General features: G+C 38.4%; 1 protein-coding gene across 1 annotated transcript; it reads right to left on the bottom strand.

The window, feature by feature from the left end:
• Vcpip1 (valosin containing protein interacting protein 1) lies at nt 1–27,933 on the bottom strand. The gene is made up of 3 exons (XM_038347661.1): nt 24,972–27,933; nt 13,063–13,149; nt 1–5,243 (listed from the first exon to the last, which is right to left on the bottom strand). The coding sequence occupies exons 1-3, from the start codon at nt 27,676–27,678 to the stop codon at nt 4,372–4,374; spliced, it is 3,666 nt and encodes a 1,221-aa protein (XP_038203589.1). The 5' UTR covers nt 27,679–27,933; the 3' UTR covers nt 1–4,371.

Genomic DNA, 27,933 nt, shown 5'->3' with positions numbered 1-27,933 from the left:
TAATCTTTTCAGTCCTTTATTGCTCTACAGTAGGCATGAACGCTCCAGAGGGGTTTCTGCACTCTAAAGGAAAGTATGCAATAGCTTAAATCTTAAAATACTAGTAATTGATACAAGCAAATAACATCAACTAAAACTTTTTCTTTACTAGTTTTTCCTTTTCTTTTACAAGAGAATAGTCATTGTATTATACTACAAAAACATGTCAACTCCATAATTAAAAACTTTAAATGTCAGATATACAAGTAATGGCATTTTATCCAGTAATTCACATTTTTTTTTACAGTTTCTGCTATTTTGGAACAAATGTTAAAATTTCCACGATTTGAGCATCATTAAATATGAATTGAAACACTTGGCATCTCAAAGAATGGCAGACTTGCAATTAACTCTGTGATATTAGTGACCTATCTCCCCTTTGTTATCTTATTCTTTAAGTATACATTTTACTACTATGGCCTATTTTCATGAGTTGTTCTTGTTTGAAAAAAATGTGAAAAGTCTGTGTTGTACAATTTTGTTAAATGATATAGTCTTGGAAAGTAGAACATCTAGCCAACCTAGAATACACATCTATTTGTTATAAAAGGTAAATTTAAATCTATGTTAAAATGAGTGGAATTTAAACCAATTTTGCAAGGGCTCTGATTTTATAAGAATCTTAAGATGGAGACCTTGCTTTTAGATCCGGGGGGGGGGGGAGCACAAGTTTTGTACTTGAGTAATTTAAGTTTGGGCCAACTGATTGTTGAAAGATGAGGACAAAACTTTACTAATGTTCTAAAATAAAAAAATTATACCATCACTATAGTGACAAGATGAGTATTACTAATGACAGAACTTAGAAGTTTATTTCATATCTAAATGTTACTTGTTAATAAGGTCCTAAATATCTAGAGAAATGTTCCGTAGCAGACAGCAGGTAACTACATTAAACAATACTTTTTTGCATTTGGTAGTTAACATGTGATGTGTCAAAGTAATTCTCCAAAACTGGTCAATAACAGGAGTTGCTCATAAACGATCTTCCCTGAGGTAAGAGACCCTATCTATGTAAGACACTGTTAATACCCAATGAAAATGATCCTTAAAATAACGGCAATAAAAACCTGTAAGAGCAAGTTTCAGGACAGCCAGGGCTACATAAAGAAACCCTGTATCGAAAAACCAAAACCAAAACCAAAAAACCTGTAGCCAGGCAGTGATGGCACACACCTTGAATCCCAGCACTTGGGAGGCAGAGGCAGGCAGATCTCTGAGTTCGAGGCCAGCCTGGTCTACAAGTTGAGTTCCAGGACAGCCAGGGTTACAGAGAAAAACCCTCTCAAAACAAAACAAGTAGACCTGTATGAGCTGTGACTAGTCTCACAGGTGTATTTCAGAACGCAATCTAAACCGCAAGTAGTAAAGCTTAATCGTCAAAGTGAAATTAAAAGTTACAGGAAGGCATAAAGCAAATTTTGAATATTATCATTTGCTAAATTTCTCAGGCCTCTTTCCTAATAATTTCCAATAAATACCTGAAACATAGTTTAAGGGATGGGAGAGGAATGGGCTATCTAGGCTTGCTCTTTAATTCCTGAGTAACCATTCCCTTGGGGCTAACTGTTTATTAGTCATAATACTTGGCAGTGTCTTATTTCCTTCCCTTCGAACCATCGTTTGTTACCAGCTCTCTGGACATACACCACCTCTAACTGCCTGGACTTTGGGTCATCAACTCAAACTCTGTATGATTACAGAATGGATCACTGAAGAAAAATATTTACAAAATTACCTCAGTGTGTTCAACGAAACACTGAAAATATAGCTGAACTGGTTTGAATTACAGCTATAATGTCACATCTAGGGCTAAAAAACACTTTTACTTGAGATTACAAGGTTCTGTGCTCTGCTGATGCAGTACAGTGGTATCACAATAGTAAGGGTCATCTACACTTAGATACAAGGATGATGTTTAAAACAAACTCTCTCAAAAACTTAACCCAAACGACTAGTTATCCCATTCAAATTTCAAATGACTTAAAATTATGTTCAAGAATTCTGATGAATTTTCAAGCGCGTTTTTTGTTTACTTTTTATCAAGGGAGAACCCAAACTGTTATTTATACCCAGTTAAGTTTCTAATCCTAAATACCACTACTGTCACTAGAAACAATGAAGTGTTGTCAGAGATTAAGCCCATCTTCTAACGTTCACATGTGCATAATTTACACTAAATTCAAGTATTCAATAGGGAGATAAAATCTGTTTCTAGCCCAGCATGGTAGTGTATGCCCAGCACTTGGGAGGCAGAGGTAGGCAGATCTCTGTGAGTTTAAGGTCAGCCTGGTCTTCATAGTGAGCTCCAGGCCAGCCAGAGCCATTTAGTGAGACCATACCATGAAAATACAAATTTTGTTTCTGATATTCTAATGCTCTGAGATCCTGCCAGTTGTTAACTAAACATACCAAGAGAGAAGAGCATCTGTTGGAGCAGAGTGATTAGAGAATTTATCTGAAGCAGTACATTTTGTTTATTTAACAGTTTTCATGTACTTATGTCAGAAAAAATTTTTTAAAGAGTATGTCAGTGGCTTAATAAGCCAAAATAATAATAGTGGTGAGGGAAGTGGGGGGGGGGGTGATTTAAAGCACAGCTAACTGTTAAGGATTTGGTAGCTCTCTTTTACTTCATGCAAAACTAGCAAACAATACAAAAGTTCTAAATTTTCCTGATACTTTGATATAAAGACATATGAAAGTAAATTTAGAAACAGATGAATGGAGATAAAATACTGCAAAGGATACTAATCCAGAGGGTGTGTGTGTGTGCGTGTGTGGTGTGCTATACATTATCTTAACCTTAGCTATATTTGTAAAATGTCTAGATTCTCCATTCCTTCCTTTTTCAACATGTGGGGTAATTAGTAGTTGGATTTAAAGATACTGTCACAAAAAAACCCCCAAAAACCCAAACCTCCCTTATCTAGAAAAAGTTAAAGTACAACTTACATCCCTTTCAAATGAACATGTAGAGATTTTTAAACACCTGATAATATATTTTCTGACATATAGTTTTGTAGAATTACAAACAGTTCTGCATCTGTTACATGTGCAAACAGAGACAGCCAGGCTTTGAATGCTCTAAGAGATTATATTAACACACATTTGTCTTTCATTCATTCAAATTCAACTTAATTTCAGTAAACAAAGGAAGATGATGGACTGGAATACATTTACAAATACAGACCTGTAGAACAGAATACAATAGTGCAGTTCCAATCTCAGGAGTGTACACTCTGCTTTTAAAGAATAAGCATAAAGAGCTGCTTCGAGGAAACTGGCACTGAAGAGCTCGTGAGTGCAATGTTTAAGCAAATGCTCAGTTGCTCATGGTATGTTGGAGTAAACTATGCATCCAAACTCAAGAGAAGCCAACAAAAAGAAAATCTTATAGAAAATCTAAGAAGAAAAGGAAACATTTTTGGTTCAAAGGGGCTCAGAGACAGTTAGCATATACAGGCTTAAACATCACTGTGTCAAAACTGTAGAACAATGTAACCCACTCATAAAGATAAAATTCTCTGTGGCTCTGACATAGTTAGAAATTACCTACTTCTACCATTATTTTTAAATTTTCTAAAACAAATTGTAATTCTCTTTTATGCAAGATTTAAAAAAATAATAGGTGGAACTTGACAAGGCCAAGATTAAAAAAATAATGGCAACATATTATCAACAAGAGCACACAACTGGCCATATTGGCTCAGACCAACTAACTGAATCACACTGACTTTATCATTCTAGGATAGATCGTTCTTCCCAACTTAGCTCAAATCAGGAAAATGTTGTATCATTATACTCTACCATCAAGATATTTTTGCCAACAATAGCTGTCTCTAAAATGTTATAACTTTTAAGTACTCTAATAAACTGTTTTATATATTTTAAGATACATTTAGTTCAGGTAAACTTGAAATCGACATTTTCATGACATGTAGGATGGCTACCTTGATGACAGCATGTACAAACTCTTTCCTCTTCAATTCTGGTCTTTGCAGAAACCAAACATTTAGCAAGAGAATTTTCATGTCTGAAAATTAAGACTTTCTTGGAATTAAAATGACAAAGAACTTCCAATGAAGCACATATACAGAAGAAACTTTCAATAGATCTAAACTAATTTACAAGAATTCAGAGCCAGCCTGGGCAGCAGTATATTAAAAGCTATTGCCGATCACACACTTGCTATCATGCACTGAATAACAAGATATAATCTTTGAATTATATACGTACAAGATTTTTAATGACTACTCAAGTTATGTGGCCCAGCCAACAAATATTACATATTCACAATAAACATTCTGCCTTTATTAGCCTCTAATTAAATCAAGAATGATCCATTGGCTCAGTTGTGTTAGATGTCTCAGCATCTTGACTATCCATCTCTTCCGGTTCCTCCATAGAATTTTCTTTTTGTGCTTTTGACCTTGTGGCAAATGCTGCTCCCAGTGTGTCTGCCACATGACTATCAGTTGTTTCAGGATTCGAATTCTCAGTGCCACCAGTTAAAGAAAAAGGTTCAGGCAAGCCAGTCTGAAGACTCCCGGGCCTCACAGAAGAACTCACAGCTTCTACTTTTCTTTGAGAAACATCAGATGGTGTCTGCTCTGTGCTTTGATCCCGCAAGTGCTTGTCCATTGAAGCCTGAATAGAAGAAACCATTTCCTGCAATTTTTTTCGCTGGGCCTCAACCACATCAGGATCAAGCTGCCTGCCGTCTCTCATTGTTACTACTCCAGGAGCTATTCGGATAAGCTCACTGTTACTAGGAGCAGCTGTGAACACAGGAGGCTCTGTTTTAATGGAACTACTACTAAAATCCGTCCCTGTATTATGCTTTCTTACAGCCAGAGTTTCCCTAGCTCTGGGATCAATGTGCGGGTTACTAGATGCAGTTCCTAGAGAATGCCCCTTTCCCTGAAAGGCAGTTACATTGTGAAGTTGCTCAGATTTCTTTTTCACTACTCCACCACTACCTAGTTTTAATAACCCATGTGAGGGGCTTGATTCCCTACTTCTTGTAGTAGCCTCTGCTCGAACCTGACTTACAGCCTCCTTAACTAAATCTTCAACATCAGGCCCAATGGGGAAATGTCCCGCAGCGTCGACACACAGCTCCAGTCGGTCTTCAGAAGCGTTATACACAAAGGTTTTGCCAGGCAGATGTGGAAAAGTACAATGTTTGCCATCAGCCATGCCTAAAAAAAAAAAAAAAAAAAAAAAAAAAGGAAAGATATTTAACATATTAAGATCTTAGTTACAATAAATACTAGTAAAAGCATAGCAAAGACATTTATGGACAAAATAGTGAGTTTCTGATAGCAATGAACAGATGAACCGCTTTCCAAAAATGATTTGCTAGAAAATAACTTATTCTACTACAAAAAAGATCTTTAGTAAAACTTAAAGTAGTTCTCCCAGAAATGGGGAATATATACATGAAATCATTATCTACAGCAAAGTTATGAAAAGAAATTTAAAGAAACACCTGAATTACAAAACAACAAAACCAACTACAATGTAAGAAAATATAATTTTATTTACTAAAATTTAAATTATAATTTCAAACAAATAGTAATTTCAATAGTAGGCAAAATGTCAATTAATAAAAATCCAGGCCGGGCGGTGGTGGCGCACGCCTTTAATCCCAGCACTCGGGAAGCAGAAGCAGGCGGATCTCTGTGAGTTCGAGACCAGCCTGGTCTACAAGAGCTAGTTCCAGGACAGGCTCCAAAGCCACAGAGAAACCCTGTCTCGAAAAAAAAAAAAAAAAAAAAAAAAAAAAAAAAAGTCCAGGTAGAAATTTCTCTTGATATGCTTCTGGCATAGTCAACTGAGAAAAAATTGACGTTACCAGAGCTATATAGCTCAGGAGCTGAGAGCTGCCACTATGCATATCCTCAGGCATTGCCAAACCATACAAATCAAAGAAAGAAAATATTCAAGTCAGAGATCTGGTCTAAGTGGCTTTCTTTCTCTCTCTCTCTTTTTAAGATAGTGTTCATGCCTTTAATCCCAGTACCCCAGAGGTGGAGGAAGCAGTGTAAGGCTAGCCTGAGGGAACGACTAGCAGACTCTGCTTCACCACTGCCCCGCTTGCATTCATGTGGACTACATGTGCACATCCTGCTGTCTCAACACCATTTGTAGAATACATTATTCTTATCCAAGTCTCAATGCTATACCTAACATTTTAAAAATTATTTCAGGGTTCAAAAAAGCTCAAAAAATAAAAGCACTTGCAAGACAGGTCTTATGACCTGAGTTTGACTCCTAGATTCCACTGTGGAAGGAGGGCATTAACTCCCAAAGTTGTCCTTTGTTGGACATGCACAACAGCACATGCATGTCCATGCATGTCCATATATGGACACACATGCATATATAAAATTTTAAATAATGTTTGTAACTAGAAAACAAAGAAATTTTATAGTCAAGCTTCTACTTAGAAAACTAGAAGGAAAATAAACTTTAAAAACAAACTATTAATAAAAACTATTAAAAAATAAAATAATTTTTTAATGAATGTATAGAACTGGCATTCAAAACGGAAGCTGTGACACTTCACATTAAATTTTGTGAATTAAACATTAAATTCAATATTGATTATTATATTTTATGCATCTATCCACCACTAAATAACAACAAAAAACCTACAAGGGAATTAGAACTAGAAAAAGAATTAGCTTTAAATCCTCCTTCATATCTCGTATATAAAGCAAGCATAAGGGAAGAGAAAACCTATGAATCAAAAAGTTGTTTCTTTGAAAAAGACCAATAAAACTGATAAGCCAACCATTAGCCAGACCAGTCAGCAAAAAGAAAGAAAGTAGTCAGGCAGTGGTGGTGCACACCTTTAATCCCAGCACTTGGAAGGCAGAAGCAGGTGGATCTCTGTGAATTTGAGGCCAGCCTGATCTACAGAGTGAATTCTAGGGCAGCAAGGGCTACACAGTGAAACCTTGTCTCAAAAAACCAAAACCACACACATACACAAAAAAAGGTGAATGGAAGGGATATAAGACACATCCATGAAAACAACTGAATGCTTCCCTTCAAGAAGGTATTATGTTCTTTGTCATTTCTATTCAAAACTGAACTAATCTTAGCCACTTCAATAAAGCAAGAAGAAGCCATAAAAGACTTACAGGTGAAAGATCATCACAAAAAAACCCCACAGAAACAACTAACCTGGCTCATAGGAACTCAGAGTCTGAAGCAACAACCAGAGAGCCTAAATGGGACTCTACATACATGTGACAGTTGTGTAGCTTGGTCTATTGTGGTACTCCTACCAATGAAAGCAGGAGCAACCCTTAACTTGGCTGGTTCTTGGGACCGTATCCTCATACTGTATTGCACTGCCCAGCCTTAATTCAGGGGATATACTTAGCCTTACCGCAACTTGACAGGGCCCATGGGAGGCCTGCCCCTTTCTGAACAGAAACAGAGGAGTGACTGAGGGGAACTGGGGGGAAAGAATAGGAGAAGAATAGGGAGGGGAAACTGTACCTGGGATGTAAAATAATAAATTAATTAATAAAGGAAAAAAAAGGAAGAGATATCTTTTATTTACAAAAGACATGTTGACCTACACAATTTTGGGGGGGGGGGAGCTAGAAGAATATATGAGCTTAGCAAGGTCACAGGGTACAGTATTAACATGAAAACCAACTTTATTTCTAGTTACTAGCAATAAACAATAACAGAAATTTTAAGAAGAATCTCTTATAACAGGATTTTTTAAATCCAAGAATAAAATAACTGTAAGGTCTGTATGCTAAAACTACAAAATTCGAATGAAAGTAAATGGAGAAACAATAGTTTCATAAATTGGAAGAGTACTATTAAGCCATTGAGTGTTTCTAAATTGTCTATATAGTGAATGAGATCACATTTAAACAAAATAATCCCGGCAGATTTTTTTGTTGTTGTTGAATCAACAACCTGATCCTAAAATTTGTATGGATTAACAAGGAAGGAACCAGAATCCCCCCCCCCCACCTAAAAATTTTTTTCCAGGGGAAACGGAATTTTTACATTGATTTATTTTCAAGAATCACTATAAAATACAATACTCAAGTCATTGCACTAAGAAAAAAAGAGACAAAACACAGAAGGGAAAAAAAAAAAACTCCGAATACAGCAAATTTGCTTGAGTTTTTGTTTGGTTTTGGGTAATTTGTCAATACTAAGAGTTGAACCCAGGTTCTTATACTAGGCAACTATTCTACCACTAAGTTACATTCTCCACCCTTTTAATTCTGAGACAAGGTCTTGCTAGGTTTCCCAATTAGGCCTAGAACTTGTAATCTCCTGAGTGTCTCAACTTGAACAGCTGCTGACTATAGCTCACTTGGCTTCAAGTGACTTTAAGAGCAAATTTACTTAGGTATAGTTTGCATATGATATAATTTACCCTTTCAAGTATATAACTCATTAATTAGTGAAAAGGTATCAAAATAATCTAATGGATAAGATGTATGTTTTTCAATAATAAAACAGCAACATCCACAACTAAAAGTAAACCCTGATATATATATACACATATACGTATATATACATATATACATATACATATACATACACATATATATATATATATATATACACACACATACTTTTGTAACCTATCAAAAATTAGCTTCTTGTTATACTTACAACTTTTTTTTTTTGAGACATGGTTCTCTGTGTTAACAGTCCTGGCTGTCCTTGAACTCAGAAAAATCCACCTGCCTCTGCCTTCTGAGTACTGGGATTACAAGTGTGCGCAACCACCACCTGGCTTACTTACAACATTTTGTAATACCCAAAATAGATTTGAAAATAAATATAAAAACCTAAATCTAAATATATATATTATATATAAATTATAAATATAAATATAAAAATAAAATATAAAAACCTAAATCTAGGGGCTGGAGAGATGGCTCAGCGGTTAAGAGCATTGCCTGCTCTTCCAAAAGTCCTGAGTTCAATTCCCAGCAACCACATGGTGGCTCCGAACTATCTGTAATGAGGTCTGGTGCCCTCTTTCCTGCAGACAAAATATTGTATACATAATAAATAAATAAATAAATAAATAAATAAATACCTAAATCTATAAGACAGAGAATACAATATTAATGACCTTGAATTGGGCATAAAAAGCATGAACCATAAAAGGAAAAATTACCAAACTGGACTTTATCTAAATTGAAAAACTTCAAAAGATAATAAAGATCTTCAAAAGATAACAAGAGAATAAAAAGATGAATTAGACTATAAGAAAATATTTGCTAAACATTCATCTGATCAATGACATGTGCCTAATAAAAAATTGTAAAATATAAAACTTATTTAACATTGAGTGGGAAAAAGAAAAATACGTCAAAAGGTAACCAACATCACTTTATTATAGAAATGCAATTTAATAAATCACTATGGCTAGTGCTATCCATGTATTAAAAATTTTTGTTTGTCTTTTTAAGAACAAGAACTAGGTCAAGTGGTACAGTTTCATCTCAATGTAAGAGAAGCAGACAGGAGATCTCTAAGTTTCAGGCCAACATAGTCTACATAGCAAGTTCAAACCAGGTAGGGTTATACAGTGAGACTCTGTCTCAAATAAACAAAACCCAAACAACTGGAGCTGGAGAGCCGGCTCAGTGGTCAGCCGTGAGGACTCTTGCAGAGGACCTGCGTTTGGTCCGGAAGACCCTTTTTAGGTGCCTGTTCGTCTAATTAAGAGGACTGGAGGAATCTGACCTCCTACAGCACCTGCACTCACACGCACAAACCCATACACATACACCTAATTTAAAATAATAAATTTTTCAACTAAAAACAAAAACTGGTAGTGCTTACCATCAAGCATTAAAGCCCAAGTCTAAGCCCTCGGAACCCATGTAAAAGAGACAGGAATGGTGGTATACTTATATAATCCCAGCGTTGGGGCAGCAAAGACAGGAGGACCGTTGGAACTCACAGGTCAGCCAGCCTAGCCTATTTGATGACAGTGAAAGATACGGTCTCAAAAATCAAGGCGGGCAGCTCTTTTTTTAAATATTTATTTATTTATTATGTATACAATATTCTCTCTGCATGTATGCCTGAAGGCCAGAAGAGGGCACCAGAAGAGGGCATCATTACAGATGGTTGTGAGCCACCATGTGGTTGCTGGGAATTAAACTCAAGACCTTTGGAAGAGCAGGCGATGCTCTTAACCTCTGAGCCATCTCTCCAGCCCCAAGGCGGGCAGCTCTTTAAGAACAACATCTGAAGTAGCTGTCCTCTGGCCTCCACATGCATACACATGTGAACACATGCCCAAACAAAAAGTGTACCTGAACATACACAAAAACACAGGCACACATACACACACAAAAGTGACACTACCAAATGCCAACACACATCTAAAACAAGTGGAATTTTCACATAATGCTAATAGAAATGGAAAATGTCTAATCACTTTGGAAAATGATGTAAAAGTTTCTGTGAGTGAGTGACTGAGTGTGTGAGAGTGAGAGAAAGAACAATATGAGAGAGTCGAGCAGTATGTGTACATGTTCACGTGGGCGTGTGTGCACATACGTGTGTTCATGAAGAAGCCAGAGATCAATGTTGCTATCTTCCTCTCATTCTCACCTTATTTTTTTTTTACTTTTTAAAAAATATTTATTTATTATGTATACAATATTCTGTTTGTGTGTATGCCTGCAGGCCAGAAGAGGGCACCAGACCTCATTACAGATGGTTGTGAGCCACCATGTGGTTGCTGGGAATTGAACTCAGGACCTTTGGAAGAGCAGGCAATGCTCTTAACCTCTGAGCCATCTCTCCAGCCCTCACCTTATTTTTTTCCAGACAGGATTCTTTCCACTGATTCCACAGCTTGCTGACTTGGCAAGACTGGCTGACCAGCCAGCTGCAGAAATACTTCTGTCTCTAATAAAGCTCCAGGCACATGGCACCATGCCCTGCTTTTTACATTACTGGGGATCTGGACTCAGAGCTACAAACTCACATAGCAAGTGCTTTACACCAACAGAGTCATTTCCCCAGTCATGGAAGTGTCTTATAAAGACAAATACAGACTTACCATATGACTTTATATTCCATTAATTATTTACCAAAGAGAAATAAAAAATTTGCATGGAGCCAGGAGCAGCAGCGCACACCTTTAATCCCAGCACTGGAAGAGGCAGAGGCAGGTGGATCTCGGAGTTCAAGGCCAGCCTGGTCTACAGAGTGAGTTCAGGAAAGCCAGGGCTACACAGAGAAACCTCATCTCAAAAAATAAAATAGGATAAAATAAATAATAATAAATAAATAAAATAAAAACTTGTATATAAATGATGTTTATAGGGACTAGATTCAGAGTAGTTAAAAACTAAAACAGTTCAATGTCTTTTAGTTGAGGTCTTTTTTCAATTTCTGTGTATGTGTCTGTGACTTCTGTTACTATTAACTCTAGTACTGTACTGGAAAAGGAACAAGTAGTATGTAGGCATGAGTACGGCTACATGTCAATAAAACTTCACAAGTAACATAGGTAACAAGTAACACATGTCCCTCCGGCTAGTTTACTAAACACCTATGTTAGACAAAAGGAGCCACACACAAAAAGTCACCCAAGTGCAGCACTAAGAAAAGGGAAAGTAAATAAACTCAGAAAACAAATCAATGGTTGCCAGTGTGTGGGACTAGAAAATGGGGGTTGGTTAAAAATCTGGAGTGACAGAAAATATTCTTGTATTTTGTCTTGTTTTTCGAGACAGGGTTTCTCTATGTAGCTTTGGAGTCTGTCCTGGAACTAGCTCTGGAGACATGACTGCATGTTTCTCAAAATCCATATACAGTGTATAAAGTGAATACATGGGTTCTGAGCACTTCTAATCCAACAATCCAAAATCCATAGTGTGCCAAAACCTAAAAGCACTTTCAGCATTTTTTTCAGTACAAAATAATGCAACAAGTATAAGATTCCACACTGTGAAACTGACTTCAAAGCACAAAATGACTTAAGGACATTATATAAAATAATCTTCAGGCAATGTGTTTAAGGCAGATATGTCACATAAACTTTTTACTTGAGCTCTATTAACAAAATAGCTCACTGTGTATATGTAAAGTGTTCCTAAGTTCTCCCAAACCCCAAATGCTTCTGGTTCCACATATTCTGGGTCTATAATACTTAATTTGTACCTGTATCCCCATGAAATGTGAATTTTACTCTGTATATAACATGTCTCAATAAACCTGTCTCTGAGCTGGCAAGATGACTCAGTAGATGAAAAGTGCTTATCAAACAAGCTTGACAACCTGAGTTCAATGCCTGGAACCCAATACGGAAAGAAAGAATTGACTCCTGAAAGTTATCCTCTGACCACAAACAAACAAGCTGTGGCGTGTGACACCCACACTCACATACGTCCTCCCTCACACGCATGCACACGTGCTCACAAACATATTCACGATAATAATAAAGCCCATCACTGCAGCTCAGGGGATCCTAACCTTTCCTTTGGTGTCTGAGAGCTGCACTCATATGCACACACACATACGTATACACACATAATTTAAAATAAATCTTTAAAAATAAAAAGCTGGTGTCTCATAATGTTGTGCAGGCTGGCTGGGAATTCCTGGGCTCGAGCAGTTTCCCAATTATCAACACCCAACTTGGACTACAGACCTGTGGTACTATGCCCAGCTTTCGCTATTTTTAATACTATACCCAGGTGTTAGTATTTATAATAAAATATCATTTGATTGTTCTTTTAAAATACTGTTTTGTGTATATGTATGTGTGTGCACACATGTGCCATGGTGCAAATGTGGAACTCAGAGGACAACTATGGAGCTGTCTCTTCTCCCATCATGTGGGTCCTAGGGATTGGAGCTAAGGCTGTCAGGCTTGGCAGCATATGCCTTTACCCACTGAGGCATCTCTCTGGGCTCCTATTTGAATATTCTTAATTTTATATACTTTAAATAGAAACATTATCCAAAGATAAAATCACAATTTAACTATACCCATAGTTTTCTTCATAATATTGTAGAATACACCACCCTGCTGGAACATGTGAGGAAGACCCTTTGCATAAGACCATACGTCTTCTCCTGAAAGACAAAAACAGACAAAGTGTAAGTACAGACAAAAGAGTGCCATCCAGGACTGTATTAACACAGATTAGTCTTGGACAGAGATTGCAAGGCCAAGATCCAGAATGATCTTCTGGATCAACAACACAGATATGACACAATGGCTCACCAAATGGACGATGTGATGGAGCTACTGCCAAGTGCTGTCACAAAGGAGCCTAGACACACGTCACTTTTCAAGACAGGATAACAATCGAAATTTTTAGTAAGTTCCTTCGATTTTTAAACAAAGAAGCTAACGAAAGTATCTTTAAAACTGTACCAATCCTAAGTATACTTAGAGTACTAAGAATATTAAACAAAATATATCTGAAGTCTCAGAGTATCTCAAGGGAGACTTGCCTGTAAACTCTGGGCAGGAACAGAAAAGATTTTAAAAAGATACTCATTTTTAACTAGAATATAAAATTGTACAATGTGTGTGTATTGTGTGTGTGTGTGTGAAAAGTGAATAAAAAGAAAAAGAAATGCAAGAGAAAAAAATAAGTAGGCAGATTGAACAAAAGTAATTGCCTTTTGTTATTCTAATGTTGAATTAGAAAACATAAATTTAAGGGAAAAACATTAAATATACCCATAACAATCTTCAAAAAACTATAAAGCATTCATAAACAAACTACTATTTCACAAAATACATCAAGGTCTCAAATACAAAGTGGAGAACAATAGAGCTGGAGTGCAGCTTCTGTGTGTAAACACACTCAGCACGGCCAAGGCTCGAGTTCAGTTCCTAGCAAAAAAAGGGGGGAGGCATGGGGAAAAGATTTTCACATTTGAAAGCATCGAAGAATGGAAGAATAGAAGTATGGCTATGCCTATGTGCTGCTTCTTTACACCTTTATTTTCTATCTGTTAAGGAACACATGATATCATTATCAAGGAACTTAGTTCACTTTAATAACAATAGCAATAATGGGTTAATTTTTGTCTTTCCTACTAGAAAATTATACTGCGGAAACTGAGTTTTGCAATGAACTCATTGATGATACCAATTAATCACATGTCTACCATCCTTTCCCACACCATAAAGAAGGAAATGAAGTTGTCTAACAGCTAAAGATATTTTCAGTAAACCAGTTTTAAACATAAACTTTTAAAAGCCTTGTTTTGTCATTTGAACCTTCAGTTAACCTGAACATTACACAAATACTTTATTTACTAAGAATATAATACTATTACCAAAATGACTTAAGTGAAGACATATAGAAAATTTTAAAATATCAAATCCCCCAAGCACAAAAATACTGATAACTCCTAGTAGAAGATACACCGGTAAGTTTACCAAACTTCATCATATTTCACTTAATTATGGTCATTCTTATCCTAAATGGTCACAGTATTTTCTAAACTACTCAAGGATATTAATTTATTTGGAAAATGTCAACAAGTATGGGGTTGCAAAGTTTAAGTTGGTTCATTTGTAGGGTCTTTGTTTGGTTTTGTTTTTTGGGGAAGAATCTGAACAGTTGCCAAAGTGAGCGCCTATATACTACACTGAGAAAAATGTTACATTTCTTAGCAGTTCAAATTCCAGACTATGTCTTATTTAAGCAGACCATGCATTTGTTTTCATCATCTCCCTATAAAGGTTATTCAGACATTATTTTCCTAATCAGCCCATTCCCCATGGCATTTGAATAGCACAGATGCTATGCTATGCTATGCTATACTGTTTATGTAGTGTATATGTGTATAATTTTATACATGAAGAGTAAGATTTTTTCAACTCTCTATTTCAGAACTAATTTTTCCCCAGTAAGAGAAATACTGCCATCGTTCCTCAATCAAACGAAGTATAAACACCAGCCAGGCCTCTATTATCTGCTTACCTCTGAGCTGAGAATAGCTTCTTTTACTATCACAACCAGGCTTTCTCTACCTCCCTTACAAGCAAACAAGCTCAGAACAATGCTTACATGATTACCCCAAGATCACACAGCTAATATGTGGCTGAATCCTGCATACCAATCCAAAGTTTATACATATCTTTAAAATTAAACATCCACTAGACTCAAATCATGTTAAGACAAGCATGATGGCCCTATTCCAGTCCTGCATAGGTATGGCATCAACTGGCTATAGAAACAGACAAATTGTTTCCTTTACTGTAAGTGTACCTCCAATGAGTTATCTTTATTGGTAAAAGAATCAAGAAAGGGGACTAGAGACCAGGATATTTGTACGATTCCCCCACAGCCTCATACAGCTCTCCACAGCATCTTCTCCATCTGTATCACTATTGTCTGTCACCTGCCTAGACCACTGCCCCCTTCTCAACTAGTTTTCCTTTGAGTCTTGTCCTCCCCAACTCCCTTGTTCATGCAGTGAAGAAAAGCTAGTCCAAAGGTAATCCTCAATCCCAAGGCCAGTGTGAGCTATAGAACAATGTCTAAAAAAGAAAAAATAGAGGAAGAAAAAAAAAGAGAAAAGAATAGAGGTCAAAGTCCAAGACCTCCTTTTCTATACTACAGTAAGAACTGGTCCTTCTCTACCAACCTCATATCATGCCTTACCTTGACTGTTTTGTTTTTTGTTTTTTTGTTTTGTTTTTTTTTTGTTTTGTTTTTTTTGTTTTTTTTTTTTTTTTTTTTTGTTTTTCGAGACAGGGTTTCCCTGTAGTTTCTAGAGCCTGTCCTGAAACTAGCTCTTGTAGACCAGGCTGGCCTCGAACTCAGAGATCCGCCTGCCTCTGCCTCCCGAGTGCTGGGATTAAAGGCGTGTGCCACCACCGCCCGGCTTGTTTTGTTATTTTGAAACAGGGTCTCACCATGTAGCTGAGACTAGCTTAGAACTCCCAATCATCCTTTATCTTCTTCTAGCTCCTAAATACTGGAATTATAGGCATTCACTATCAACTCAGTTCCCTCTTATTTTTATGAAGCAACAAAAACTGTTCCAGTTTCCTAAAGGCCAATAATTGTTACATATTCCTTAAAAGGCAATTTAAAATTCAATAATAGCTTATCTGTAAAGGCACACTTACTGAAGCCTGACAACCTGAGTTCAATCCCTGCACCCACATGGTGGGAGGAGAACCAGCTCTCCCAAGCAGTCCTCTGCCTCCACATATGTGCCGTAGAGCATGTGCATGTGTGCACACAAACACAAAATTAAATAAGCACAAAAAATAAAGTATAAAATTCTATTTAAGTGCCACTTCTCTATACAATCTGAGTGATTAAGTAATACTCTGATGTCAACATATCAAGGTCACTGTCACAGTCTGCTAATTTAGTTTACTTTTTCTCTTTCTTTTTCTAAACTAAAAGGTTTTCAGACTCAGGGAAAGGTCAGTGGCATATCAGACTTTCTATTCCCAGGACCTGTCACAGGGCTGAACAACTGCATTCTTAATACTGGCTGAACAAACACAATGAATGGGTATCACAAATGAAGTTTTTTCCCCCCCCCCCCCCCGCCCTCCGGCTGGCGAGATGGCACAGCAGTAAAGAGCATTGGCTCCTCTTCTACAGGACCTGGGTTTGATTCTCAACACCTAACTGGCAGCTTACAATCAGCTGTCTCTAGTACCAGGGGATCTGACATTTTCTTCTGGCTTTTGTGGGTACCAGGAACACAAATGGTGCAGACATACATGCAAGCAAAACACTAATACACAACATTAAGAAAAAAGGAAAAGAGGTTTTCCCTTAAAAGGGAACAATGCCTAAAAACAACTCGGGGTGGGGGGGAACTGAAGTAGAATAACCGTCTCTGGGAGCAGCGGGATCTGTAAAAGGTAACTAACAGCAGCACTACCTATATCCAATACACAAATAAGTCAAACTCTGAAAAAAAAAAAGTGGCTCCATCTCATTAGGACAAAGTCTTAAGAGGCGTTTCATGGTAAAGTCTCCATTATATCAACACATTTTTCTGTGATAGTCTCCTAACTAGCTTTAGAGTTAGCTGTTTTTCATGGTACAACAGTAAAATATTCCTAGCTGATGCACGGCGTGTGAAGATGGCAGAGTGCATGCAGCACCATAAATCACCTCTTTCTGCGGTCTTCTGGAGCCCTCCTCCAGCCTTCGGTTCTCCTCTTTAAACAGAAGACACATATAGCAGTAGTATTCCAGGTGATTTTCTTCTCACTGTAATGCTTTTTTTTTCTATTTGAGAAGTGATTTTTAATTTTTTAAATTTATGTTAAAAAGATCTGTTTTAAGAATATATAGTTCTAGCCGGGCGGTGGTGGCGCACGCCTTTAATCCCAGCACTCGGGAGGCAGAGGCAGGCGGATCTCTGAGTTCGAGGCCAGCCTGGTCTACAAGAGCTAGTTCCAGGACAGGCTCTAGAAACTACAGGGAAACCCTGTCTCGAAAAACCAAAAAAAAAAAAAAAAGAATATATAGTTCTAAAAATAAATAAATAATAAAAATATACATTTCTTTTCTTCTTCAGATTTATTTACTTACGTTTATTAGTACTCTATTTGCACGCATGCCTGCATGACAGAGGAGGACATCAGATGCCATTACAGATGGCTGTGAGCTGCCATTGCTGGGAACTGAACTAGGACCTCTGGAAGAGAAGCCAGTGCTCTTAACCAGAATCATCTCTCCAGTCCCAAGAATATATATTTTTCTAAGACTAAAGCAGAGTTGAGACGAATTTTTAAAAGGCTATCACAGGTGGGCATAATAGTGCTAATTGGCTAGAGCACTTCCAAGTCCAAGAACCTGCACTTGTTCCTGGGACCCATGTGGCAGGAGAGAACTGACTCCCATAAACTGTCCTTTGACTCCACAGGGACACAGGTGCACAAATGGATATGTTTTTGAAAAGTCATTGTTCCAATTTTCTAACTATAAATATTTCTGACGGCAATTTGGAGAAAAGTTGGGAAGGGGGAGATTCAGATAAAATAGCTAGTAGGCATTATATTATTGCAGTACAAGAAGAATAACTTTTTAAAAAAGGTTTTTTGACCCAGTTTAACTTAGAAATATAGCCTAGTCCAGCCTCAAACTCACAGTAATACTCCTACCTACCTCAAGTGTGCAGTAATTGTAGGTGTGCACTACAACGCCAGGTTTTAAAAGGAATAACCCAATATTCTACAGCATAGTATGTTAGTTATGGTTGAAAACAACTAACTGTATATTTCAAAATAGCTAACAGACAAGTATTTTAATGTTCCCAACCCAGAAAATTATGTGTCTGAGGTGATAAATAAGCCAATATCCCTGATTTGATCATTACACAGTGAACAGATGTACTGAACTATCATACCTTACCACACAAATGCATTGTTATTATATCAGTTAAAATTAAAATATATTAAGTAAAAGTCAATTTGAAGTTTCTACTTTGCAACTTGAAAACAAACTAAAAACTCTTAACATCTATATGAAATTATGTGTGTGTGTGTGTATATAATTATAATGTGTGTATACACACACACACACACACACAGAACGCATGTCTGGGTTGTGTTTGTGTGCAGACACACAAATGTCAGAGGAGGACACAGTGTTCTGCTCTATCACTCTCTGCCTCGCTCCCTTCAGATAGGTTCTGCCACTGAAGCTGGAGTGTAAATGATCCTTGGGGCTCCACCCACCTCAGCACTAGACTCATAGATAACAAATGCTCTACCCACCTACCCACCTCCCATATGAAATATATTTTAAAGACTCAAATACTTAAAACTCTGAACTTGGATTGGCAAGGTGGCTCAACAGAATAAATACATTTGCTGACAAGCCTGACAAGTTTGATCCCTGGGACCCACATGGAAGGAGAGAATCAACTCACACAGGTTGTCCTGTTTTCCATGTGTACCCAGCAGCACATGCACAAAATAAATAAATGTAATAAAAAATTTAAAACTTAGTGAACTAAATAGTGAAATGAATAGTGCTATTTATTTATTTGCTTTAGAGACTAGGTCTCACATCACCCAGGTGGCCTACACTCACCACACAGCTGGAAATGACCTTTATTGCAGATCCTCTCACCTCCACCCACTCGGTGATGAGATTACAAACTAGGCGTGTACCAGCATAGCTAGTTTTACGCAGAGCTGGGGCTTCGTGCATGTCAGACAAGCATTTTATCAACTGAACTATATTCCTAGATCTTAAATAAACAATTTTTGAGTAACTAAGTTTGAACTAAAATGAAGTTTCTATTAGAAAGACAAAGGCATTCATTTACCAACTTTCTGCTCCTCCTACATTAAACATTTGCTTTTATCAATACTCAAAACAGTCTCTAAAGGTTATGTTTTGTTGTTGTTGTTTAATTACATGTATTTATTTGGAGAGCAAGGCTCAAATCCCACAGAGAACTATCTTCAGGATTCAGCTCTCTCCTTTTATCGGTTGCTCAGGATCAAACTCAAGTCTTCAGGCTTGGTAGCAAGTGCCTTTACCTGCTGAGCCATCTTGCCAGTCCAGTCAAAACTATTTCTAAGAAACATATCCCTGATTCTACTTAATTCTCAGTCCCTTAAGTAAACCTAGTTTTTAGTGTTAAAGGATGCATTTACAATGCATATCCATGGACCACAAACCCAATCATGTACAAGAATGTGCACACACAGGAGTCTGTATGAATGTAATGATTAGTAATTTTTTTTTCTGGGAAGTACAATGTTAAAAACTACCACATCTTATTTTATATATATCGGAATTCTTTGGAAGAAAATAAAAGTAAGTAAAATATATCAAACGGCTAAGTCACAGAAAGTGATTAACTTAAATCTTCAAAGCATAATTACATAAGTCATCTCCTGTACTGTATATGTAAAGACCCATCTATATGCATCAACTTCATATTATGACTATTCTTACTACAAATGTACCACATATAAATAAGTAGAACCATCCAATGGCACATAAGGAATAACAATAAGCATGATCTAGATTTCAAACTTTTACCCAGCATTTGAAGAAAAATATAAAGAGAGGTAATAATAAAGCAATCCAATGTCACCTAAAACAAAATCTGAGTTCTCATGTGATTTTGGAAACTCTTGAGGTATTAGGAAGGGCTCATATCATGCTTCCTAAGCATACGTGACGCCCTAGATTCAACTATTGGTACCACATTCACCAATACATAAAAAAGAAATGACAAAGTGTTATGAGGCTTTTGGGTACTGGGGATTGATCCAAGTAGGCCCTATATTTTAAATATAGTAAAAAGTCACAGTCCTCTCAGGAAGAAAAGCAGTGTCATAAAACCCAACAAACTTTCTCAAAAGCAGGTAATAAACTGACATAAAATCACATTTTAAGTAAACTACAGACAGATCTTGTTTTTCACCTAGCCCCTATCTTTACCTCCTGATAAAGCCATGATAGTCAGAAAATAAAATTTAATACTAAGAAAAAAAAAATCATCCAAATTCTTATGGTAGACCATATCCACCAGAGCTACCATAAAACAAAATACAAATACTTGGTCTACAAGGAACTGTAGTAACATACTGTACAAAGCCATAATTGGGGTGATTTAAACACACGAAAACGGCAGTCTGTTAAAATTAAGTTCAATAAACTCCAGTGGTCTGAATAAAATGGATTAAAACTATGTGAAACATTACAGAAAAAATACTGTTGTATTTTATACTACCATCATATGATTCAAAGCAACTATGACTAGTTCCATGAATATGCCCATACTGAGTAGACTATGTATTATTTTGTTGCTATACATACAAAATCTATTTAATGAATACTGATCTTAAAAACAAAAGAAGGTAAGGTCCCAGGTTCAATCCTAGCACCACAAAAACAAATAAAAACTCAGAACAGTGCTTTTCTGTCTCATGACCTCCATGATATAAATTGTGCATCACATCCTCCCCACCATGATAAATGAAACCAACTGAAGCTATGAGTTAAAAAACAAACAAAACCACCCTCAAAAAAAAAGAAAAACACATGTTCATAGCTATTAAAAGTCAGCACATTTCACGAATCTCCAAATATCTCTATATAGATAGATATTTAGAGAGATATATGTGTATATATGTGCATAATATCAAGAATTTTTTAATGCCATATTGGTTATCTTTGGGGTTTATCATTTTTATGTTGATAGAAAATAAGGCTGGTCATGTTTTAATGAAAGCTATAAACGCAGGCAATACCCTCAGCAGACACCCTTCTGGCAAGTTGTGATGATATGAATAAGAAATGTCCCCACAGTCTCTAGCAATTGATTGTCCCCAGTTGGTGGTACTGTTCCAAGGTTTAGAAGTGTGTTCTTGCTGGAGAAAGTACTTCACTAGGCGAGGGTTTGAAGTTTAAAGTCTCCTCCATTCCCAATAGCTCTCTGCTTCCTGCTGCCATCTTTTTTTTTTTTTTTTTTTTTTTTTCGAGACAGGGTTTCTCTGTAGCTTTTTTAGAGCCTGTCCTGGAACTAGCTCTTGTAGACCAGGCTGGCCTCGAACTCACAGAGATCCGCCTGCCTCTGCCTCCCGAGTGCTGGGATTAAAGGCGTGCGCCACCACCGCCCGGCTCCTGCTGCCATCTTAAAATATGATCCTAGCCAGGGAGCAGTGGTGGTGCACACTTTTAATCCCAGCACTTGGGAGGCAGAGGCAGGCAGATCTCTTGTGAGTTCAAGTCTAGCCTGGTGAACAGAAGCAAGTTTCAGGACAGCCAAGGCTGTTACAGAGAGGCAGGGGGAGGAGTGAGATCTCAGCTTATTGCTTCAGATACCACGCCTGCAGGTTGCCATGCTTCCCTGCCATGATGATAATGAACTCTTATCTCTCTGAAACCATAAACCCAAATAAACTCTTCCTTCTTAACAGAAGGAAGGAACTGTATCTCACTCATCTTTGTACCTCTGACATAGTCTCAGGCTCACAGCACACATTCATTTCGATGAGCTAGCAATCTCTGTTCATTCACTCAGCAAGCATCTGCTTGGTATCATGCAATGTGTCAGTGATAACATATTCATTAAAACAGGTTATACTCTCTCTGTTTGTAGACTTAAAATCCAGTGTAGGGAAGTACAAATAAACAAACAAATAATATCATTAAGTTTGTAATAGGTGCTATAAGGAAAATGAATAGAATATAAAAATAAATTAGAATAGTAAACAAGTCTCTCAAACCTTTAGAGGACATATTCAAAACTATTAGTGACAAGATAAATAAATAAGTATTGTAAAGTTTGAGAAGCTATTTTCTAAACAAATATAAAGGCAGCTAATTTCTGTAGTTTTCCAATTTTTTGTTTTTGCAATTTTCTAAATAACTCCTGTTGTTTTCTAGCATCACCAATCTAAACATCAAGTTACTGAATATTCTACATTTTATATATGGTCTTCAAAAACTAATATTTTTACAAACACATTACTTCTAAAGCATTATCTTCTCTACATAATTAAAACGATCAGAGAGAGGTGACGAATATTTGGACAGAGGCTGTCACTGTCATAGCACTTTGCTTGTTTGGGGTTCTGATCTTTTGTTGTTGCTGCTGTCATCACTGCAGACAGAGTGCTGCTACGCAGTCGAGGCTCAAGACAAGCTCATGATCTTCACGCCTTAAGTTCCCAAACACTTGGAGTGCTAGGATTACAGGTGTGCACCCCATGTCAGGCTAGTGTTAGTCCTTAAAGCACAATTCTCTCGGGCTGGAGAGATGGCTCAGCAGTTAAGAGCATTGCCTGCTCTTCCAAAGGTCCTGAGTTCAATTCCCAGCAACCACATGGTGGCTCACAACCATCTGTAATGAGGTCTGGTGCCCTCTTCTGGCCTGTAGGCATACACATAACACAGACAGAATATTGTATATATAATAAATATTTTTAAAAAAGCACAATTCTCTCAAATTAGTAAAATATAACGTTATACTTAAATTCTGTGTTGGCAATAGATACATACATATAAAAACTCAGATGCAGGGGCTGGGGAGATGGCTCAGTGGTTAAGAGCACTGACTGTTCTTCCAAAGGTCCTGAGTTCAATTCCCAGTACCCAAATAATGGCTCACAACCATTTGTAATCTGGCGCCGTCTTCTGGCCTTCAGGCATACATGTAGGAAGAAAACTATACATAATATTTAACAAAGTCTAAAAAAAAAATCAGATGCATTGTGGACACCAACATAAATATTAAAAGAGGCACAGGATTAGAAGAGAAGAAATGGGAAACTCATTACACTCTAAACTAGTTCTCAGAAAATTGGATGCAGGAAGCGTAAATTAATTTTTTAAAAGAAATTATAAACTGGTATTTTTAATAACTTTCACTATAAAATATATTACTAATCGGACAGTAGTGTTGCACACCTTTAATTTCTGCACTTGGGAGGAAGAGGCAGGTGGATCTCTGTGAGTTTGAGGTCAGCCTGCTCTACAGAGTGAGTTCCAGGACAGCCAAGACTACACAGAGAAATCCTGTCTCGAAAAACCAAAAGAAAGAAAAAGAAAGACATTACCATCCTGTTTTTAACTTGAGAAATTGTCAGTTTTAAAATGTTATTTATAACATTTTATACCTAATTTTATACATTTTGTAAAGATGCTATTTAATTTTTTTCAGAGTTCTAAGAATATTTTACCCAACTACAAGAGATATTTTCTACAGATGCAACTGAAGTGTTGAGGAGTTAATAATTTTCGTGAAATCACTAAGTTAGTAATTAATAGGGAAAAGAGTCAAATTGTGTCTTCTGATTCCATACATACAGCCACTCTATTCCATGCAGTCTCCAAGAGACCACGGTGTCTCAGAAATGTGAAAATACCTAGGTCATTTTCTCCAATTCAGTTTTTATGCCTGCCAAACTAAAATCAACAATATCAACTTGAAAATTTGTACAGTTTTTAGATCTCCCATTAACTAATAGGCTCCCAACTTAATAAACCAGCAATAACAAATTTTCATCATAGAAGGCCAAGGCCCAACTCAGTACTCTTCAGTAGTCTGAGAAAACAGAATCAAAAGCCAGCACCTTTCTAGATAGAGTTCTTCCAGTTTCAGCAAAAATTAAGGCCTTTCTAAAATCTAACATTCAAATTTTACTTCGTACTTCAAAACTTGTGAAAAGCATGCTAACACCAACTTAAAAGACAAAGGTTAAGCAATAATGAAAAAAAACTGTACCATGAAGCAATATCCCAAGTCATCTAAAGGATGAAATTATGTACTTAGCTGATAATATATTTTCCTTTAATTTATGCTAAATTATTAAAAAGAAATTTTTAGCCCCATTGCCATCTTTGTTCGTTTCTTATGAGCTATTCACTGCAATTATGGCAGTCACTGAACCATGAAATTAAACACAAAACCTGTGTACACATACGAACAACATGACGAAGGAACGGGAGAACAGGAAATGGAGGCGATAGGCTATTGGGTGGGAGTGCAGACTATAAACACCAGAAACTGCAATTCATCAAACAGGAAGTCCTGAAATCACATGACAGGCAGGAAAATGAAATTAAAAATAAATGAAAAAGGATCAAAATAGAAAGGCCTAAGAGCTCAGACTGGGAGAAAAAGAAAGGTCTTTAGATACATTTGTTTTTTTAAACAATTTTTGAAATAAATGTTATTTAAATATTGGTATATCTAAATAAATAATCTGCTGACAGTTGAACTACTTTCATTTTGTAGTTATGCTTTTCTAACAATCACTCAATAATCGTATTTATAATACCAAAACATTAAAGAAAATAATTTTCTCCTAAAGTATAGAATCAAGTATTTATGGTAACCACTGTTTTTTCCCCCCACAAAAGAAAACCTCAGTATTTTATACTCACAACTATGATATACCACCAGACCTCAATTGCTCTTACCCATCAACGTTGCTAAAAGACACAAGGAATACATTTCTTTGTCAGCTTGCTCCTGAAGTTCCTTGGACGACAGTTTGCCAGTAGCAGCAATCTCTTCTTGTTTCACAGTGTGGGCTGAGTGTGCTGCAGCCGGCTGACCACCTTCGGCTTTGCTTTTTAAGATCTCTATTGTAATTCTGTCACCATGCTGTAAGGGAACTGGCTCCTTTTCCATTCCTGCCTGGGGTGGCAGTAACTCTTTAGGGGGAAAGCCATATCGAATACACTGTAAATACGGAGGAATGTTGAACTCTCTGGCTATACTTTCCTGAAGTTCAAAAAAGGTTGTTGAAGACTTAAGGGTAACCATGGACTGTCGTCCATCGTTGGTTGTTATTCGAATCTTCTTCTCCTTAGAAGTTGTAGGTGAGTAGGGAGCCTTGGTGGGGGTGGCAGGTGCAGATGATGAGCCATCACGAACAGTGCTTGGGGAAACAGTTCTGGGCTGCCCCTTTTGCTCTTGTTTTAACTTCTCTGTTTTCCGTTTCTGCATTGCAGAAGCTTGTTCTGTGATGTTCTGTTGAATAGTTCTTTCAGTTTTACTCATGTTTAACTCTTCCTTGTGCAAAGTTTTTGCTTTCTGTCCAGTAAGAATAATTTTAGTTGGTAGCTGAGACTCCAATTCTTGTCCTTGCACATCTCCAACTCTCTGAGCATGAGCACCATCTATATTTACAGGAGTGTAATCGTCAGGATTTTTTTTTGCAGTCTGATGCAATATGGTGTGGACAACTTTCTGAACTAGGATCTCACTTCCAAATTCACCTGGAAAGTGCTTGGTAACAAGCTTCATTGCAACATCATAAACATTACTATTCAAAGCTGGATCACTTTCGTACTGGAACCAATAAACGGTTTCTCTGACCACTCTTCCTCCCCACTCCAAAGTGATGGGAAAAGCCTCTGGGAGGTTGTCATACTCTTTACCTTCCCAAAAGTGTTTGAATCCACAACCACATTTGCCACCAGTAGACCTGGAATTAGTTCTGTCTCCATCCAAATACACAATAGAGCCATCGCCTCTGACTCTTCGCACAGATGTGCCATGGCACCAATTACAAGCTGTTAGATTACTCAATCCATAGTCTGGTACCAGAACATCTTTCACTGGATCATATGAACAAACCAAATTGTTTAAGGGAAAGCTGTAATTTTTGTCAGGCCTCAGCTGTCCGTGAGTACTTTTTGCCAGGTTATACAGTTTCCCTCCTGGAGCCAACCACTCAGGAGGAACATGAAGTTCAGAAAGGGCACCACAGAGCAAACACTTGTGAAGGCGATTATCCATCACTGCCTTTTTAGCAGCCGCAGTAACCTCCTCGGGCTGAACTCCTATCACCCCAGTCCTTCTGTAGAAATACTGATGTACATCAGCAACCAAACTAGGATGGATACCATGCTTGTCCATAAAGACTTCTTCCATAGCAGCAACCAGCCGAAGTAAGTACTTATCCTGCAGACTCCTGTCTCCTCCAATAACACAACCACCATCCTCCTCAAGTTTGATGTACTTCTTAATAAGATCCTGAGGCACACCCCATGCTTTAGGAAGCAAATTCATGGGCAGTTTGGGCAAGGCCGCCCCTTTTATGCCTACCAAGGGAATATAATGGTTTCGACCAGAGCTACTCCAGGCGATACAGATTGGCTTGTTCAGATGACCATCTCTCCCAGTGCATTTCTCTGCAGGGATGAGCCCGGGGAGAAAGGTGGCTGAATAGTCGCCAGAGCTTCTCATACCACTGAGCGAGTCTAAGAGGATGATGGGGCGATGTAACACGTTAGCAAGGCCAAATATGTGTATGTTCCTCAGGCCTAAGGGGACACCTTCGGGTGGCACAAACAGAGGGTCACACTCGTTGATAATGTCCTCCCACTCGGCCGCATCAATAAAGTCATGAAACAGGGCCTGATAGCGGGCCAGGTGCTGCTGGAAGTGCTGCTTGAGATTCTCCCTCAGGGCATGCCAGAAGAGCTCGCGGCCCACGAGGGCCCGGGACACAGCGTGCACCAGGCAGTGCCCGTCGCCATCCACATGCACTGGGATGAGGCACTCCTGACTTTTATTGGCCCGTTTGATGTCCTCAAGGGTGTCGTGTAGATACAGGAGGCTCCCGGAGCGGTCCTTGCCGTAGCCCACGGTGTTGACGTGCTCGGGCTCGATGAGGAAGGCACGGTCACCCAGTAAGGCGCAATCGAACAGTTCGCCCTGGTTCATATCCCGGAGAAGCTTGGCCCGGCCTGTTTGTTTGTCCATCCCATAGCGTGCCAATATGGGCGACAGTAATTTGCAGTGGTAGTTAGAGAGGCCCATCACCTTTACCAGCTCCGTGTTCTTCTTGGGCGCCCCCGTCACCCCGAGCAGCGCGTTCCGCAGCAGATTGTGCAGCACCACGTCCGGGTCGGTCACCTCCTCCACTCCCAGCAGCTGGTGCTGCTCGTGCCGCTGCCCGCACTCGGTACACTCGATGCTGACGGAGCCCGAGGCCGGGAAGAAGAGCCGCGCCTGGCACTTGGGGTCCGGGCAGCTCCCGGAAAGGATCCTCCGGTCCCTTCGTTTCGAAAGGCCCCCCGGAGTAGCCGCCGCCGCCAGCGACGACGAAGTCTGCGGAGCCTCGGGGGGAGGAGGCGGCGGCGGCAGCGGGGGCGGCGGCGGCGGCTGAGACATCGCTCTCGGCTCTCGCTCGGCGTCCCAAGCGACCCTCAAAAGCACATAGCCAGCCCTCCGCCGGCCCGACGCGGTCTAGTCCAGGCCCAGGGCAAATGGCTTTCCCTTCCCTACCAGTTCCTCCTCCTCCTAAGCGAAGGCGGAAGCGCCGGACGTTGTTTCTCTTCTCACTTCTCCACTGCCTTAGCCGTTGCCCCGAACGTAACGGCCACCACCCCACCCCGCACTCACACTCACTCACTCTCGCTCTCTCCC

This window comes from Arvicola amphibius, chromosome 11, assembly GCF_903992535.2.
Source record: "Arvicola amphibius chromosome 11, mArvAmp1.2, whole genome shotgun sequence".
Lineage (NCBI taxonomy): Eukaryota > Metazoa > Chordata > Mammalia > Rodentia > Cricetidae > Arvicola > Arvicola amphibius.
Note: the sequence above shows the minus strand (reverse complement) of the source record. Positions and strands in the feature narration are given on the sequence as shown.